The sequence below is a fragment of the Balaenoptera physalus genome (genome assembly GCF_965194825.1).
Source record: "Balaenoptera physalus genome assembly, chromosome: 21".
Classification (NCBI taxonomy): domain Eukaryota; kingdom Metazoa; phylum Chordata; class Mammalia; order Artiodactyla; family Balaenopteridae; genus Balaenoptera; species Balaenoptera physalus.
Window position 1 is genome coordinate 31,128,662 of NC_138902.1, and position 18,999 is coordinate 31,147,660.

At 43.5% G+C, this 18,999-nt stretch overlaps 1 protein-coding gene across 6 annotated transcripts in view; it reads right to left on the reverse strand.

Moving 5' to 3' along the window:
• SNX25 (sorting nexin 25) overlaps positions 1 to 18,999 on the reverse strand; it is a 116,623-nt gene that overhangs the window by 31,471 nt on the left and 66,153 nt on the right. For all 6 annotated transcript variants that reach the window (XM_082444801.1, XM_082444798.1, XM_082444797.1 and 3 more), the window contains one exon: positions 2,191 to 2,372. In XM_082444801.1, the coding sequence (XP_082300927.1) occupies positions 2,191 to 2,372 (182 nt within the window). The remainder of the gene's footprint in view (positions 1 to 2,190; positions 2,373 to 18,999) is intronic.

An 18,999-nucleotide genomic window follows, 5' to 3' on the forward strand; every position in this document is an offset into this window, starting at 1 on the left:
TGACAGATCACTCAGATAGCAATCCATTTTTAACATGGGGAGGAGCTGAGCAGGAAAGACACTAAACAATTCTAAGGAAGTCTTCCCAGTATAATTTCATGGATTGAAATGAATTTCAAGTTAGATACAAATCCACGTATTTGCAAAATCAAGTCCAAAACATGTTCTAAAATATTAGCCACTTTTAGATTCTTTTATTGTGTCTTATGAACACTCTTATGTTTAGTTCTAGAAGTGCAAATATATACAAATAAATGACAGCAAATATATCTCAAGTCTAACTAAACATCTGATATATCTCATATCTTAGCTGGTGAATTAACCAAGTTCTCTACTCCATTTGTTTTCTATTTTCTCTTGAAGCCTGCATGAGCCTTTCACTGATTCACACCTACACTAACGGTGTGGATCTGGGTGACCAGGATAAGGAGACTGCACACTTCTGAGGCAAATGTGTTAACGTGAGATGAACTCAATCTCATTGTGTTAATTTGAGATGAACTAATCTCAGTAATTCTGAGACTGTTGTGTGGAAGTGGGAAGAAAAGACTGGGTAGGTCCAAGTTGACACTACTGCTAAATATATGATTTAAAAAAAAAATATATATATATATATATATAGACAATGTAATACCAATTAACATTTACTAAGGGCTTCCATATAGCAAACACTGTGCTCTTGCATTAATTTCCTTCTGTTGGATCAGCACGTTTCCTTCTGTCCTAAGACTTCTGGTAATTCTGGGAGGGCTAATGCCACAATCAATAATCTCTGGGCAGACGACAAAAAATTGTCCTGGTGGATGTCTCATATGCCAAAGGCCGTGAAGTATTTCAGGCTGGAAGGTAGCCTATGAAGGCAGATTGTTCTTTATTCCCCTTCAGGGATTTTTATTTACTCCTTTTTCACTATCTCCCAAACCCATTGGATCTGGTTTCATGATGCGTACTCTATTAACCTAGTTTTATATTTTGTGTGTATTACCCCTTGACCAGCAGGTTAATTTTTCTCTAGGAAATATATCCCCTAAGCACTCAAAAGTACCACAAGGCCTAGAAGAGTAAGTAAATGTGCTCTTAAAACACCCAACATGTTACCAAGAGGGACGCAGGCCCAAGATTCTCTAGCTGCCGAATACCTACGATACATTCATGAGACTATCTATGGCGTACTAATGAGAACGTGGAGAATTAGAATCTTGGGACTGATGTTTTATCCCAAAAGGAGAGATCACAATTGGATTCCTCTTACATTTATAACATCACTAAACATACCCCCGAATAATTACTGCCAGTAATAACAAATGTTTATTAAGTGCTCATTATACACCAAGTACCATACTTACCATTTCATGTGCATTATTTAATTTAATGATTATCATGCCCTGTAGGGTATGTACAGTTAACCCTACTTTACAAATAGAGTACAGAGAGGCTAACTAACTTGCCCAAAGTCAATCCCCAGCAGACCTGGGATTAAAAGCCAGGCTTTCTGACTCAGTAGCACAGCTTCTTAACTATAATAAAATACTTACTCTCTTTAAGAAATTACCTGATTTGTATTCAGGCCAAAAAATTTAGCAAACTAAAAACAGTGTGGAAGTCAAGAAGGAAAGATGGACTGAGAGCTCTACAAGAATTCTGGGAGAAACAAAGCCAGGGAATCTTGTCACATTCAAGTGCAGAGGCCTGGGCTACACTCAGATTTGTGAATCAACTAGATCTGGGTTTTTATCTAGTCTGCCTCTTCCTATCCACGTGCCCTTATTAGGTAACTTACTTCAACCAACTGTTTCTTCACCTGTAAAATGGGGACATGGAGTACATATTCACAGCACTGTGGAGAGAGCTAAGTAAAATAACCTATAATAAGACCTTCTACTTCACTGGTGGTAATTTCTATCCAATTCGTAGTGAGTAACCTGACTAAGCCCTTGAAAATATAAATATGCTCCTCTGGGATTGTGGGAAGGCAAAAGGGGGACAGTAAAACACACACAGGCATGTGCACACACACGCACCCCACACCAAGAAATACAGCTACTTGACTCATAAAAGTAAACATGTGAGTCTATGTTCTGGAATATATGTCTTAGGTTAAATACCAAGAAGTGAAAAGACTGTCTATGTGATTAAACCAGTGTTCGTAACAAACATGAAACGGCAAAACAAGAAACTACAAAGTTCTACCTTCTGGCTTTGAGGTCCTTCCCCCTCATCCAAAGCCCCATCCTCTTGCTGGTCGTAGGCAGGGCCTCCCAGGATTCTGATCCTCTTCTCACACTGCTTCTTTGCCACAGTCAGTTGGTTAATGTACCTTTTCATGTTCCTGGCCCTCAGGAGATCAGCCTTCATGGCAGCAGTTTCTTTACCTTGAATGAGATAGATGCATAGTACACATTCAGAGGACAAGGTACAAAAGAGGGAACACAGCGACTGTGGGCCAAATTAATGTCTGATGTGGTACATTCTGAGCAGCAGTGGGTACTAAAGGACAGCCACTATGGAAAACAATGTGAAGGTTCCTCAAAAAATTAAAAATAGAACAACCATATGATCCAGCAATTCCACTCCTGAGTATGTATCCAAAGAAAATGAAAACACTAATTCAAAAAGATATATGCACCCCAATGTTCACAGCAGCATTACTTACAATAGCCAAGATACAGAAGCAACCTAAGTGACCATCAACAGATGAACAGATAAAGAAGATGTGATATACATATATATTGGGTGGGTCAAAAGGTTTGTTCATTTTTTTCCGTAAGATGGCTCTAGTAGCACTTAGTTGTCTTTATCTTCATTTGAAACAATTTCATTAGATTGTATGTGACGGCTGTCACATCAGCGTGCATTTAAAAAAAGACTTATCAAGATTGGTGAATTTTTGTGTAGCCGTTTTAATATTGAAAATGGAAGAAAAAAGCAACATTTTTGGCATATTATTCTTTGTCATTTCAAGAAAGGTAAAAACACAACTGAAATGCAAAAAAAGATTTGTGCAGTATATGGAGAAGATGCTGTGACTGACTGAACGTGTCAGAAGTGGTTTGCGAAGTTTCGTGCTGGAGATTTCTCACTGGACGATGCTCCACGGGCGGGTAGACCAGTTGAAGTTGACGGCGATCACATCGAGACATTAATTGAGAACGATCAATGTTATACCACGCGGGAGATAGCCAACATACTCAAAATATCCAAACCAAGCATTGAAAATCATTCGCACCAGCTTGGTTTTATGTTAATCGCTTTGATGTTTGGGTTCCATATAAGTTAAGCAAAAAAAAACCTTCTTGACCATATTTCCACATGCGATTCTCTACTGAAACGTAATGAAAACGTTCCATTTTTAAAACAAATTGTGACGGGCGATGAAAAGTGGATACTGTACAATAATGTGGAACAGAAGAGATCGTGGGGCAAGTGAAATGAACCACCACCAACCACACTAAAGGCTGGTCTTCATCCAAAGAAGATGATGTTGTGTATATGGTGGGATTGGAAGGGAGTCCTCTATCATGAGCTCCTTCCGGAAAACCAAACAATTAATTCCAACAAGCACTACTCCTGATTAGACCAACTGAAAGTAGCACTCGACAAAAAGCGTCCAGAATTAGTCAAGAGAAAACGCATAATCTTCCATCAGGATAACGCAAGACTGCATGTTTCTTTGATGACCAGGCAAAAACTGTTACAGCTTGGCTGGGAAGTTCTGATTCATCCATCGTATTCACCAGACATTGCAACTTCAGATTTCCATTTATTTCAGTCTTTACAAACTTCTCTTAATGGAAAAAATGTCAATTCCCTGGAAGACTGTAAAAGGCACCTGGAACAGTTCTTTGCTCAAAAAATAAGTTTTGGGAAGGTGGAATTATGCAGTTGCCTGAAAAATGGCAGAAGGTAGTGGAACAAAAGGATGAATACATTGTTCAGTAAAGTTCTTCGTGAAAATGAAAAATGTGTCTTTTATTTTTACTTAAAAAACCAAAGGCACTTTTTGACCCACCCAATATATATAATGGAATATTACTCAGCCATAAAAAGAATGAAATTTTGCCATTTGCAACATGGATGGACCTGGGGGCTATTATATTTAGTGAAATAAGTCAGACAGAAAAAGACAAATACTATATGTTTTCACTTATATGTGGAATCTAAAAAAACTAAAACAAATGAATGAATGTAACAAAACAGAAACAGACTCACAGATACAGATAATAAACTAGTGGTTTCCAGAGGGAAGAGGAGTATGGGGAGGGCCCACATAGGTGAAAGGGATTAAGAGGTACAAACTACCAGGTATAAAATAAATAAGTTACAAGGATATAACATACAGCACAAGAAATATAGCCAATATTTTATAACAACTTTATATGGGGTATAATCTATAAAAATAGTGAATCACTATGTTATAGGGCTGTCTCTGGACTGCCCATCCTGGACACTTTGTATGAATGGAGTCACACACTACGTGGTCTACGGTGACCAGCTTCTTGGACACACTGGGTAGCTCCCTGCTCGGGGCTTTACTAGCCATCCTCTCAGCCTGGCCCCTTCATCCCCCAGGAATCTGCCTGGCTCAGTTCCCCGCCCCCTTCAGGTCCCTAGTTCAGGGTTCAGGGAAGACCTCCCCGGCCACTCTCTTTCTACCTGCAACCTCCACCCTAAAACACCAGTCTTCGCCCGTCTTTCCTTCTCTAGCGTAGCGGTCCCCAACCTTTTTGGCTCCAGGGGCCGGTTTCGTGGAAGACAGTTTTTCCGCAGACAGGGGTTGGGGGGGGTGATGGTTCAGGCGGTGATGCAAGTGATGGGGAGCGGCTGATGAAGCTTTCCCGCTCGCCCGCCCACCCGCTGCTCACCTCCTGCTGTGCAGCCCGGTTCCTGACGGGGTTGGGGGACCCCTGCTCTACAGCACGACTGCCATACTGCACATTCCACTTAGTTATCCTGTATGTCCTCATAAAGGTAGCGTTTTGTTTGTTCACACACTGCTGTACCATCAGCACCTACGAGAGTGCCTGGCAACACATGAGGGACTCATAAAATGTGTTGAATGGATGTACGATCTGTGTCAAATGTTACCGAGAGGTCAACACAACATAGCTAACGTTTTGCTGAGTGCTTGCTGTGGATCAGGTATTGTGCTCTTTCTAGAACTCTGGCTGTGAAGGAGAGAGCCAGGGTGAGTCTCCTCACCTCCCATTCTTCAACTTACTCTGTTACGGTGTCAAGCCCTCCCCTCCATCAAATCTGCTGTGGCCAAGATCACTAGTGGACCTCCACATCAAATGCAGTGGACAGTTGTCAGTAGAGTCTGGAATCAGACTAGAAATCGGGCTCTGCCACCACGAGCTACATGGTCTTAGCGAGACTTTTTTAAAATTTAATTTAAAAACATTTACAATGGGCTTCCCTGGTGGCATCGTGGTTAAGAATCCGCCTGCCAAAGCAGGGGTCAAGGGTTCGAGCCCTGGTCCAGGAAGATCCCACATGCCACAGAGCAACTAAGCCCGTGCGCCACAACTACTGAGCCTGCGCCCTAGAGCCCGCGAGCCACAACTACTGAAGCCCGCACACTTACAGCCCGTGCTCCGCAACACAAGAAACCACAGCAATGAGAAGCCCGCGCACCGCAACGAAGAGTAGCCCCCGCTCACCGCAACTAGAGAAAGCCGGCGCACAGCAACGAGGACCCAACGCAGCCAAAAACGAATAAATAAATTTATTTTTAAAAAAAGAAAATCACCTCAAAAACATTTATAATGGTTTGTTTCCTTAAGCTGACATTATATAACTTATAAAAAGCAAAAGACTCACACGAAATTAATTTTTAAAAACGATAAGCACTGAGCATTTCCTTGTGGACAACAGGCTGGCTTTGCATACACACCTGAAGGCAGGGAAGGGCTGGGTTGAGGGAAGGCAGTTTTCTTTTCTTTTTTTTTTTTTTTTAAATGGGCAAGAAATGAGCTGGTTTTAATGCTGACGAGCAGGAACCAGTTAAAAGAGAAAAAGGTGACAGATGCGGAGTGGTACCCAGTACCACTGGCTTTGGGAAAGGCCACCTCCTCCACTGTGGTAACACGGAAGGCACAGCGATGGATGCAGACACAAGCAAATTGGGAGCTGGTGGCCGGGAGCTGGAGCAGTTCCCTTCCTAGGGTTTCTGTTTTCTGGAAGTGGGGAGGGAGGTTATCTGCTCAGAGGGAGGTGCGTAAAAAGGGGGAGGGGACAGAGGCCTGAGGAAAGTGGGCAAAGTGTGAAAGCCACTGTGGAAAGAGGAAGAGCAAGCTCACTTCAGAAACACGGCGGGATCGTTTCAGGTGGCGTCCAGGGCCGAGGCGACCTCTGGATGGGTATAAGCCTTCCTGGGCAGGTCAGAGAACAGCTCTGGAGGTGAGTCAGAACACACCTGACTTAGACTGGAAGTGGCGACAATAAAAGAGGGTTGGGTTGGTGTTGTGTTTCTCGGTGCCCCTGGACACGGAGTCTAAGTGAGGTTTTACACACCTAGGGAGACCTCCAATTCCCTAGGGTGGTCGTCACCGCCCTCGGGTCACAGAGTCAATCGTGCAGATGCTTATGATAGCGCCTGGGCAGGCTGAACAATCAACTGCAAAAACTCAGGCAAGGACCACAAAACACTGTGTCTTTCAGAGCAGCTTTTTCTGATATTTATCACCAACCGTCACAGGCAGACTTCAAGTCAACGGTCAGCCTCGCTCAAGAGGGTCTGTCAGGTATTACAGGATGTTTTTCATACATGTGCTGAGGAGACATTTTCATTTGACTTCCATGATGGTTTCTCAGCATATCCTATTCTTGGCTGACAGAGAGGCCCTGACCAAAGAACTTAACTCAGCACTCATCTCGAGAGGAAAAAAGCATATTTCAGAGCCCCCTTAGTGGGAAGACAAAAGTAAACGTAGTCTGTCCCCAAATTAGCCTATTGCAAACTAAAACTATTCGTGTGTGTACCTAAAGAAATACATGCTGGGAATAGTGAATTTTTCAGAAAAGTTTTCATTTATTTTTCTACCTCCAAAGCGCATGTTATTTCCATCATACTTAGATTCTAAGGAGCTCAAACTCCTACAGTTATATTCCGCTATTCTGCATTGATTACAGTTATTTTAAATAGATTTAAAGCATACATCCTTAAACTATTTTGCATTGGTTACATTTAAACATTCTAAACATGTATCCTTAAACTCTAAATTTTGTACATGACATTTAAGCTACTTTAAAATTGGGGGACAAAAAGTTGCCTTTTATAGAATAAACCTAGACTGCAATTTTAATTTTGGGTTAAAACAGACTAATAAAAAGAAAGATATAGAGAAAGAAACTGACACACATTTAACAATATGTGTTAAATTCTTCTCCTGAGAAGGCTTAAAAGTCTTTCTAAAAGGACAAAAACTGAGGCAAATTCCAAAGGGAAGGAAGAAAGAGAATAAACCTTCCCCTAAAACCCAGCTGCAGAGCTGAGAAAACATTCTGGAGTCCTGCCTGAATGTCCCCTGCTCACGTGGATGCATTCTGCTTGTTAAGGGCAAGACAAAGCCGTTGTCTGATGACAAAGCTTGTTGCTAACAAACGCGACAGCAACTTGTTGCTTAGACAATTCTGTTTATTTCTGCCTCGGAAAACGAATGCCATGTTCAGGGCTAAATGACTAACAGGGCACTCCTGCAGCGCACGCGACTGCCGTGCAAAAATCCCAGTAAATCCAGCGATGCAGACGAATATGCTTCTCTGTGACCTGAGAAGCCGTCCATGCAAGAAATCCTCACGCCAAGAGAAGCGCAGGCAAGAGGGTGGAAGATGCACCGCCCAGCTCAAGCGAGACTCCTGCAGCTGTCTCTCCGCAGAGACCTAGGTAATGCTGCACACTGTTAAAAACCGGTTAACCACACAATGTTTAATCCAGATTAAAAAAGAAGGCCGAGACCACAAACAGTGGCAGGTGACACACTGGGTGGCAGTGGCTCTTTACATGGGTGCCGAGAAGAACACACGAGTGATATAATCTTCTGAAACAATTAATTATAAATGTCTACTGTTTTCCTTCCTAGAGAGTCTAGATTCTACTGAGGTCAGAGCAAAAGGAAACGGGGTCATTTGCGGAAAAAGACATTTGGAGTAGACCTTAGGCGAACCCTATAAGGCTATGTCAATGGACCTATGAACAACATCACAGAACTGCTTTTTTGCTGTAAGCCTTCTGCCCATGATATAGTTCTTCCTTAAGTGAGTAAAGCGACTTGCAGTAAAACAAAAACACCAGGGGACAACTGTTAGATACTATTTCCAATGTGGCAAAGGAGGGTAAAGTAACTTACAGTGCAAACCAAGGGCCCCAGAAGTAGCACAAGTATAACTGGATTCAAACGGCACCGCTGTATTTTTCAAGTACTCAAAAGTATCAACAATAGAGTATTTCTTTTCTCACAGTGCGCTACCAAATTCCAAGGCATAGCCTGACTGCAACAGCCTCGGCAGGCTGACTGAGGAATTCCACGGACGACACACAGCAGGACCTCTCAGCCTGGGCACCAGTGACGTTCTGGGCGGATGAAGCTTTGCTGTGGGGCTGTCCTGAGTATCGTGGGAGGTTTAGCAGCACCTCTGGCCTCTGCCACTAGATGCCAGTGGCATCCCTTTCCCCCGTGTGACAGCCAAATACAGAGGCACAGCTCCTGTGAGAGCGCAGACGGCAAGGCTACACTACCCCCTGACTCCCCAGCACTGGGTTCTGCTCCCCACGATGCGCAGGTCTCCTCACTCACCCCACACAATCAAGGGAAGGGATTACGGGGTTCCTCGCTAGAAAGCGTCACCGACAGGCTAACAGGTCTTTGAATCTTTCTTGTACATTGAAATACAAGTTTCAATAAACACCCCCTGAGAAGAGGGTTAAAGAAACAGGTATGGATTCACTCAGGGACTAGTCCAGTTTCCAAAGGAGAAATGGTGCTTCCTTCTTAATGCGAAGCTGATGGCAATTCTCAGTAGTTAGTGATCGTCACAAACTTCTTCAAAGTTATCTGAAAATCACCTCAAAAGCTGCCCAGGAACTAAAACAATATTTACCTTACTTTTCAACTTGAGGCCGGAATGTTCTCTTTTTTACAAGTGGGATTCTCTTATCACACCAAACACCTGAAATTTCAAAGTCTGGAGTGTGTCACTCCACTTTAGTAGAAAGTATATTTGAGGAATAAGCGAAGATCTTACAGCAGGAGCTGATGGTGGAGCCTCTCACGTTATAGTGGAGGAGAATACAGCAGCCTCATGGGCCAGGCAAGGCCGAGGCAGGGTGCCTACAGTGCACCTTTTATCTCCTTCCTTTCAACATCTCAAGGGCTGAAACTTCCAGTACTTCCTTTGGTTTAAGGCCCTCCAGCATGCTTTCAATAGATTTTCTAAATAATAGTGTCCTTTCGGTTAAATCCACACATCAAATTGCCGGGAGAACCCTTCTCCCACATTAGAACTGTGACTTGAACAGATAGTAGACACTTAGAACGCAGTTCTGACGCACACGATTTCTAAGTTTTGAGCATGACTCTCATAGCATCTGCCTGTGTGAGTGAGCAGTGCGGTGGGAAGAGTCCAGGACTAAAGTCCAGGAGACGTGGGTTCAAGTTCCAGATCAGCGTGTGACTAACCAGGTACCTGTGTAACATCTCTGGACCTGAACTTTATTCATATAAATGCAGGTCTTAGAATGGAAGATGACTAAAGTTTTCTGGGGGAAGAGAGGTGGAAGCAGAGTTGGATATAAAATTATATATATGCAATTTTATATGTAACTATATAAAATTACACTCTCCGTAGAGAGTGTAATGGAAGTGCCCTGAGCCCTCGGTCCCTCAAGGCAGGTAAGGGATGGGGCTGTGTTGGATGTTGGGGAAGGAACCGCAGGCTCTGGAAGCTGCCGCACTCAGAGCATCAGGGCTGGGCAGACGGAAACCCTGGCAAGCGCCCTGCAGCAATGGCCTGGGGTGTTTTGTAAGTTTAGGTCATTCATAAATTAGAAACTGTGTCAAATTACTGCAATGCTAGGAAGTTAGATCACAGAGCATTAGAAAGGACTCTGAGAAGTCTGCTAGAGTCTACAGAGTAGCTCCTTCTTTCAGGCAGGGACACCTTTACATCCCAAATCAGATGAGAAATATTATTTAAAAAAATAATTCCTGGGGCTGCCCTGGTGGCGCAGTGGTTGAGAATCTGCCTGCCAATGCAGGGGACACGGGTTTGAGCCCTGGTCTGGGAAGATCCCACATGCCGCGGAGCAACTAGGCCCGTGAGCCACAACTACTGAGCCTGCGCGTCTGGAGCCCGTGCTCCGCAACGGGAGAGGCCGCGACAGTGAGAGGCCCGTGCACCGCGATGAAGAGTGGCCCCCGCTCGCCGCAACTGGAGAAAGCCCTCACACAGAAACGAAGACCCAACACAGCCAAAAATAAATAAATTAATTAATTTAAAAAAAAAATTCTATGAGAACAAAGTTAAAAAAAAAAATTCCTAATGGAAATCATTATGGTTCTTATCAACAAGTAACTGTGTGTATGTACATACTCAATATAGTCTGAAGTTCTTCTACACTTCTGCTTGACACATTCAGTTCCAAAACTCTTTACTTACACTCTAAACAAGATACACAATGTTGCCAACACCTCCCAATCTATACTATGAGCATGTCACCCCCAAGAGTGCAGTATTTATATACAGCAGTTTCTATCAGACTCAAATCAACATTATGTCCGTCTTTGCAGTCAGCTGAATAAATACTACTCTTGAATCACTTTATTCTTTTTTTTTCTTTAACAATTCATTTAATGTTTCTGTATCATTAGTCAGAAGTCATGTTAATTTGCAGGGTCTGTTTGTCCACAGAGGATCCTTCATTTCCTACCGGGGAAACAGCTTGTGTGTTTTGTTTTGTTTTTTAATTTTTATTGGAGTATAGTTGATTTACAACGTTGTGTGTTAGTTTCAGGTATACAGCAAAGTGAATCAGTCATACGTATACATATATCCACCCTTTATTTTTTTTTTGGTTCTTTTCCCATATAGGCCATTACAGAGTATTGAGTAGAGTTCCCTGTGCTCTACAGCAGGTTCTTAATTAGTTATCATTTTAACTATTCTTGATAACATTTCAGGATCCAGAACAGCAGTGGGGTGGGGGAAAGCTTTAAAGGGAGCTGAAATACTGGGCTCATTCACATCCAACTGCAGGGAAAATGGAGCATATGTTCCATTACTACTAGAATTCCTACACTTGGCCAGTATCTTAGTTCGGGCGACTATGACCAAATACCACAGACCGGCTGGCTATGAGCAACAGAAGTGTACTTCTCACAGTCTGGAGACTGGGAATCCAGGATCAGGGTGCCACCACAGCTGAGGTCTGGTGAAGGCCCTCCTGTCGGTGGCAGACTGCCACCTTCTTGCTGCGTCCTCACACGATGGGAGAGGCTGGGGATCTCTCTGCAGCCTCTTTTATAAGTCACCAAGTCCATTCATGAGGGCTCCACTGTCACAACTTAAGCACCTCCCAAAGGCCCCACCTCCTAATACCACCAAGTTCGGATGTTAGGATTTCAACGAAAGGATTCTGGGGGAACACGATTACTGAGACCCTAGCAGCCAGCTAATTTTACTAGACCACTTCTCAACTACCTGGGCTGTTCTAATTGTAAATATAAAGCTAGAGTTGGGCACTAAAATGCAAACGCGAACAGATCACTGGCTCTACAGTAGCGGTTCTCACACTGTGGTTACTGGAAAAGCAACACCAGCATCTCTGGGGAAGCTGTGAGGAATGCAGACTTTCAGGGCCCACTCAGAGCCACAGGATCACAGACTTTGGGGCCCAGAAACCTGCATCTTAACAAGCCCTCCAGGTGATTCTGACACACACTGTAGTTTGAGAACAACTGGTCTCCAGGATTAAGCCCAAACTTCTCAGGACAGCTCACAAGGCCCTTTAGGATCGGCCCCTGTCTTCCCATCAAGGCTCATCTCTCCATTTCATCCCAAGCACCTGCGCAGTGTCTCAGCTGACATAACCCACATACAAACGCACACGTGGCAGCATCCAGCCGCAGCCCCCGACAAGCCCAAAGGGGATGAGAGCCACTCAATCTTTCTGATTCAATGCTGCTACCCTTAAGAGAGCGCCTTTCTTGAGTTCTGGCCCAGGTAGAGCTGACACTCCACACATCTGTGCCACTACTCAATCCTGAACCTGCAACACTCACTGAATTCATCAAATTGTACTGTGATTTTGTTTGTGTACCCGCCTGTCTCCTCACTGGGCTATGACCTCCGGAAGGTCGGGGACAGGTCCATGCACCGCACAGCCGTGCCTCATACACAACGGCACTCGAAAGACATTTGCTGAGTGACTGAAGACCTACTTCTGGTGGTTAAGATATCCTTCAGAGTCCTTTCTCTACTGACGTGAAGGGTCCTGTGAACTCAGGTGGTCTCTCATCTACCCAGGATCAGCGGGGGGCGGGGGGGAGGTGTTGTGAACAAAGCAGAGAAACTCGAGATAAAATATAAAGGATAAGTAGGAGTTATCTAGGCAGAGCGATACTGAGTGTAGGGCAGCATTCCAAGAAGAAGAAACAGAATGTGCAAAGAATATGAGGCGGGAGGAATTGGGGTGAGCTGAGGAAATAGAAAAGTGAGTGTGGCTGGAGGTCAGAGGGAGGGGGCGGACTCGAAGGAGATGAGGCTGAAGATAGAGACGGGCCCAGAGCAAGCAGGACCTTGCAGGTTTCACATCGAAGGGTTGTTATTCTAAGAACAATGCGAAGACAATGAAAGGTAAGCATGGGGGTGGCATGATTAAGATCTGTATTTTTAAAGAATCACTCTGGCTTCAGTATGAAGAATAAATTGAATAGGGGCAGGAGTGGATACAAGGAAACCAATTAGGAAGCTACTGCCTTAGTTCAAGAGAGACGCGTGGTGGAAAACGGTGGTGCAGAGAAGGAGCCGAGTTGAGATATATTTAGGAGGTCAGTCTGTGGGACGACAATGGACTAGATATAGTGCATGATGGAGAAGGAATGAACAAGGAGGACTCCTAGGTTCCTGACTTACTCAGATGGATGGCGATGCCATTCACAGAGACAAGAAACTACAGAAGATGACCAGTTGTGTGGGACCTGATTTGGACATTTTCATTTGGAGGTGTCTTTTGATATCCAAATAAAAATGTTCAGTGAACAGTAGGTAAGTAGAAAAGCAGAGAATAGAGGTTCTGTAGATAGAAATTTGGAAAGTCACCAGCACATAGATAAAGGAAAGACTAACCAGACAAAGAACACAGAGCAGTGCTACCCAAGAAAACGTTGGTGATGAAGGAAATGTTCCACGCTATCCAATACGGTAGCCACACGTGGTTACTGAACGCTTGAAACATAAGTGGTGTGACTGAGAAACAAAATTCTACATTTTTATTTACTTTCAGTTAATTTAAATAGCCACATATGCTAATGGTTACTATATTGGACAGCACAGGTATAAAATAATGAGAGTTAGAAACAAATCCTGAGGAACTCCAACATCTAAAAGCTGAATAGAGACGAATAAGCAAGCAGAAAAACAAACAACTAGAATGACAGAGTGTCAGCCAGGGCAGGTGAAAGCTCAGGAAGACAGTAGTCACCAATGTCACATGTGCCGAACAGTCAAAGATGAAGACGGAAAAATGTTCACTGAAACTAGCTAGTTGGACTTACTAAACTTCCCAAATTCCATCACCAACAAGAAGTTGATGTGATTAGCGGGTAAAATTCAGGCCTCAGTCAATATGTTTGGCCAGAATGAATGATAAAATAAGGTCAGAGGCAAGAAAATTTTGTGAGCAGACTTAAAACTTCTGAGACCAAGTGCTTCAAATTGTTTAATATCTATGAATTTGCTCTAAGAACCTCCTTCTCTAATCATACCTAATTTTCTTGCCCATTGGACAAGGATCTGAGTTAGATGGTCTCAAAACTTTTTTAGTTTTATGATTATTTACTTTCCCTAGAATTGTATCAGCAGTTAAACTAGCTGACGCATTGTAAAGACTTTTAAAATCATTCGATACCTCATTTCTTAAAAAGATCAAAATACCGTAAGAAAAAAGCCATCAAGAAAAGAATCAAACTGAAATTTCTACATTGTTAAAGAGAGGAACTTGCTCTTCATTTAAGATAAACTAATCTACTATGAACCTGAAACATGTACAGAGTTTTGTGTGAATTTGCTGGAGTCTGCTGACGCTCAGAAGCCTTATTTGAACCTTCCTCTGAATACAAAGTAAAGTGGTCCCCCCGACCCTACTCTATCATCCTGAGAAAAGTCAATGCAGAGTCAGCTGGTTAATTCCTTAAGGTTTCAGAGGAAACACAATCAGGTAATTTCTCCCCACTTGTTATACGGCATTTTTTCCTCTGAATCCTCAAAATATTTTCACAATTGCATACCATTTCTTAATCATCAACAATTACAGTTAAAAAAGACCTGCCTGGGGCTTCCCTGGTGGCGCAATGGTTGAGAATCTGCCTGCCAATTCAGGGGACACGGGTTCAAGCCCTGGTCTGGGAAGATCCCACATGCCGCAGAGCAACTAGGCCCGTGAGCCACAACTACTGAGCCTGCACGTCTGGAGCCTGTGCTCCGCAACAAGAGAGGCCGCGATAGTGAGAGGCCCGCGCACCACGATGAAGAGTGGCCCCCACTTGCCGCAACTGGAGAAAGCCCTCGCACAGAACCGAAGACCCAACACAGCCATAAATATAAAAATAAATAAATAAAATTTAAAAAAAAAAAAAAAGACCTGCCTGAAACATATTTATATGTAGCAGCAAAATTATACTTTAGCATATACACACTATTTTCATAAATAAAGTTCCCATCTCTAGTTTGAATCCTAAGTATTCTTAGTATCTTCCATCTGGTCATTCTTTCTTTTAAATTTCTTCAGTTTCCCACTCACCAAGAGCACATGGAAATAAGGAGAAACAACACTGGAAACGAAATTGCTTACAACCTCACACACAACCTGGCAGCATCATTACACGGTCACTCTGAGCACAGCCCGATTTTCCAGGTTTAAGGAAACAGTGCAGACAGGTGCAGCTGGTGACGAGAGGTTAACACACAGACTGAGGCTTTTCCCGGATTCTCCACCCGATGATATTTTCACTAGATCGCACTATCCTCAAAAAACAACAAAATGATTCTATTTGAGGGGAGCCTTTTAATGGTAAAAAGTCAAAGTTTCCGTAGTGCCTTTTACAGGGAGGAAAAAACACACACACAAAAAACATTTGTCTGGAAATAAATTACAGATTAATTTGAGAAAGAAAGAGATAAAGTAACTTTTTATGTGATAGCTGTACATCAAAACTCCAAAGGTCACAGAGAAATAAGAACTGTTTCCAATAATAATATGTTACTGGACATTTTATTAAAAGAAAAAGGACAATGGGGAATGTTCAATTTGACCTTCCTTCTTATTAAAAAAAAAAATACCTGCAGTTAAATTATAACAACCTAATTCTTTAAAATTGAAACCACCTACACATGAACTTCAAGAGTGAGACAGCAGATGGTATTATTTATGAGGGAAGTCACTTCAGACTCTTAACACATTACTCTCCCCTAACAATGGGCTGCGCAAAGATACACAGAAATAGGAGACGATTAACTATTACCTCTATGTTGTCACTTCCAAGCACTTCTCCCCAGGGTTGCTCTCTCCCCACAGCGTGAATCCCAGCTTAGAAACGCCGGATGGGCACTTTTCCACCCTCCTGTCATCCCAGGTCCACAACGCCCAGGACCGGTGAGCTCTCTCATCCCTGACCCAGACCCCTACACAGCCCCTGACTCTTTGAGTGTCTTCACTGAGAAACCCTTTATGATCACCAAGAGCAGGCAACCTAAAGACTGAGGAAACTGAGGCCTAGGGAACTGAAGGACGTGCCCAGGTTTCACTGGGAAGCTGGCAAGAGAACCAAGTCCTCCTAAACTGCAGCTCCCGCACTTTTTCTTCTGCCCCCAAACCTCATCTCACCAACCTGAAGCAGTGGGACCTCACAGGAACAGCAGCAGACTAGGAGTTGGGACCTCAGACGTAAGCTCTGGACAGCCATGTCCCCATCTGTAAAGGCAGCAGGCGGGACCAGCGCCATAATGTCCCACCATCTGATCCCTCCCCACATCCAATTAGTTACCAACTGGGCTGTCTTTCCTTTATAACCTTCCTTATCAATCCCTTCCTTTTCACCACCGTTATCTACACCCTAGATTGCTATACTTCATTCCTGGACACTGTGTCACCCTCTGTCTTTTATTTTAGCCACTCTAGTGGGTGTGAAGTGGCATCTCCTATTAGGTTTGATTTGCATTTTCCTAATGTCTAATGACGTAGGGCATGTTTTCATGTGCTCATTAGCCATTTGTATATCTTCTCTGGAGAACTGCCTATGCAAATCCTTTGCCCATTATCCAATTGGACTGTCTTTTGATTACTGAGTTATATGAGTTCTTTATATATTCTGGATACAAGCGCTATATCATATACATGATTTGCAAATACCTTCTCCTATTCTGAGGGTTGTCTTTTTACTTTCCTGCAGAAGACACAAGTTTTTAACTTTAGATGAAATCCAATTTACCTTTTTTTGGTCACTTATACTTCCCCCTCATTCTTATACAGACCCACACAGTTTGCTAGAATACTGATTCCATGGAACCTGTCTTTGTTCTGGACATGAAGACACACGGTAGGTAGCTGAAATCGCTTATATGGTTTTAGCTGCCCAACTTTTTTCTGAGATTTTACTTCTTAATCTAAACCCTATCATAGACTTAAAAGAGACTAATTTAGGAAAAGCTAACTACTGGTAACAGAATTAACCCAAAAGAAGAGTAATATAGCAAATCTTAATGTGGTTATAGAGCTTACTGAAAATAAATGCTTCTAGCATTTTCACGAAGAGGAACTACAATGCTATCTTTTTTTTAAAATAAATTTATTTATTTATTTATTTATTTTTGGCTGCGTTGGGTCTTCATTGCTGTGCACGGACTTTCTCTAGTTGCGGCGAGCAGGGACTACTCTTCGTTGCTGTGCACAGGCTTCTCATTGCAGTGGCTTCTCTTGTTGCAGAGCACGGGCTCTAGGTGCATGGGCTTCAGTGGTTGTGGCACACGGGCTCAGTAGTTGTGGCGCACGGGCTTAGTTGTTCCGTGGCATGTGGGATCTTCCCGGACCAGGGCTCGAACCCATGTCCCCTGCATTGGCAGGCGGATTCTTAACGACTGCCCCACAAGGGAAGTCCCTACAATGCTACCTTGAACTTACCAGTTATAACGTTTCAGGTTGAATTGTGTCCCCCCAAAAGATATGTGTAAGTCCTAAACCCTGGTACCTGTGAATGTGACCTTACCTGGAAACAGGTCTTTGCAGATGTCCTGCCAAAGATGTACTGCTTGACTCTCATCTAAGAGCCAAGAAGCGAGACCTGAAACATTCTTCCATCACTGCCCTCAAAAGAAACCAACCCTGCCAACACCTGGATCTCAGATTTGGAGACTCCAGAACTACGAGAAAATGTTTCTGTTATTTAAACCACTCACTCTGTGGCACTCTGTTACACAGCCTTAGTAAACTAACACAATAACGCAAGATAAGAAAGGTGTCTCTGACTAAACTCACACAACAGGGAGGAGCACTGAGAAAAGCCAGACAATGGTGGCAACAAGAAATCCCTCTCTGGTATTCTCCTTAAAATGTCGGTCAAACTGTCTGAAAATAAGCTATCTTCTCTGCAGGAACAATGAGGAATAGGAGAGGATCACAGCTTGTACTCTTGGAGGAATTAATCAGATCACATCTCCTCTGCTCAAAAGCCTCCAAAGACTTCCTCATTCAGAGTAAAAGCTTGAAGCCCCTATAGCCCTTCAGGACAGGGTCTCCTGCCACCTCTGATCTCTGGCTTTCTCTCCCCCCACCCACCCCTCAAGCAAGTCTGCATGCTTCTGCCTCAGACTTTTGCACCTGTCCTTCCCCAGACCCCCTCGGGCCCCTAGGGCTTTGCTCACAGGTCCCACCTGGGCGAGGTCTCCCCAGGTCACCCTATCCAGGTGCAAAATCCTCCCCTTCCGGCTGAGCCAGCCTTCCTTATCACCCCCACCTCGCCACAGTTCAACAAGAAGGGAGAACCTGTTTTTCCCCAAGGCACTTCTCGCTGTCTGAAACGCTGTGCATTTTATTTGTTGATTGTCCGACTGCCTCCCAGCCTAGTTCAGGGACTCAGTGAATGCAGAGATTTCGCCATGTCCACTGCTGAATCATAATCACCTACTCAGCGTTCAATAAACATTTTTAAATGAATGCATTTGCGCAATCTTCCTCACTGGGCTGAGATTAAGAATAAGTGCCTCTTCAGAGTCTATACCCTCTTTTGTTTTTGTTTTTTTTTAAAAACTTGGCTCCTACCTTCTGTCAGAGACTCAGAAAGACAAGTAAAAGTCCCCTAGCACCCCTTTGCCTCTGTGTGCTGATTAGAAACCTGGGCACAGGTTAGAGTCTCTGGCCCAAGTCTTCTTGTCCTTTCGGGACCCTCCACTCCCAGACAGGAACTTGAGGGGGCCTGGAGATTTCCATGGGAAGTCCAGCCTACAAGGTAGTAGTGTTGGTGCCTGTCAGCTGGGAATCCTGACCTTCTCTGCCCTCCACAGAGTAACACGTCCTGCAACTTCATAAATGAAGCACCGGGCAAACTGTAGGGAGGTGGGAGCCAACTTCAGACCTTGCTTATTCCTCAGCATCAAAGCCTGGATAACCATCTCTTTATTTGAAGAGAAATAAACAGGAAAAAATTATAGAACATGTATATGTATATTTTTAAATCTACAAGAGTAGAGGAGGAAAGATGTTCACAATACAAACGTTTAACTAAAAGAGGG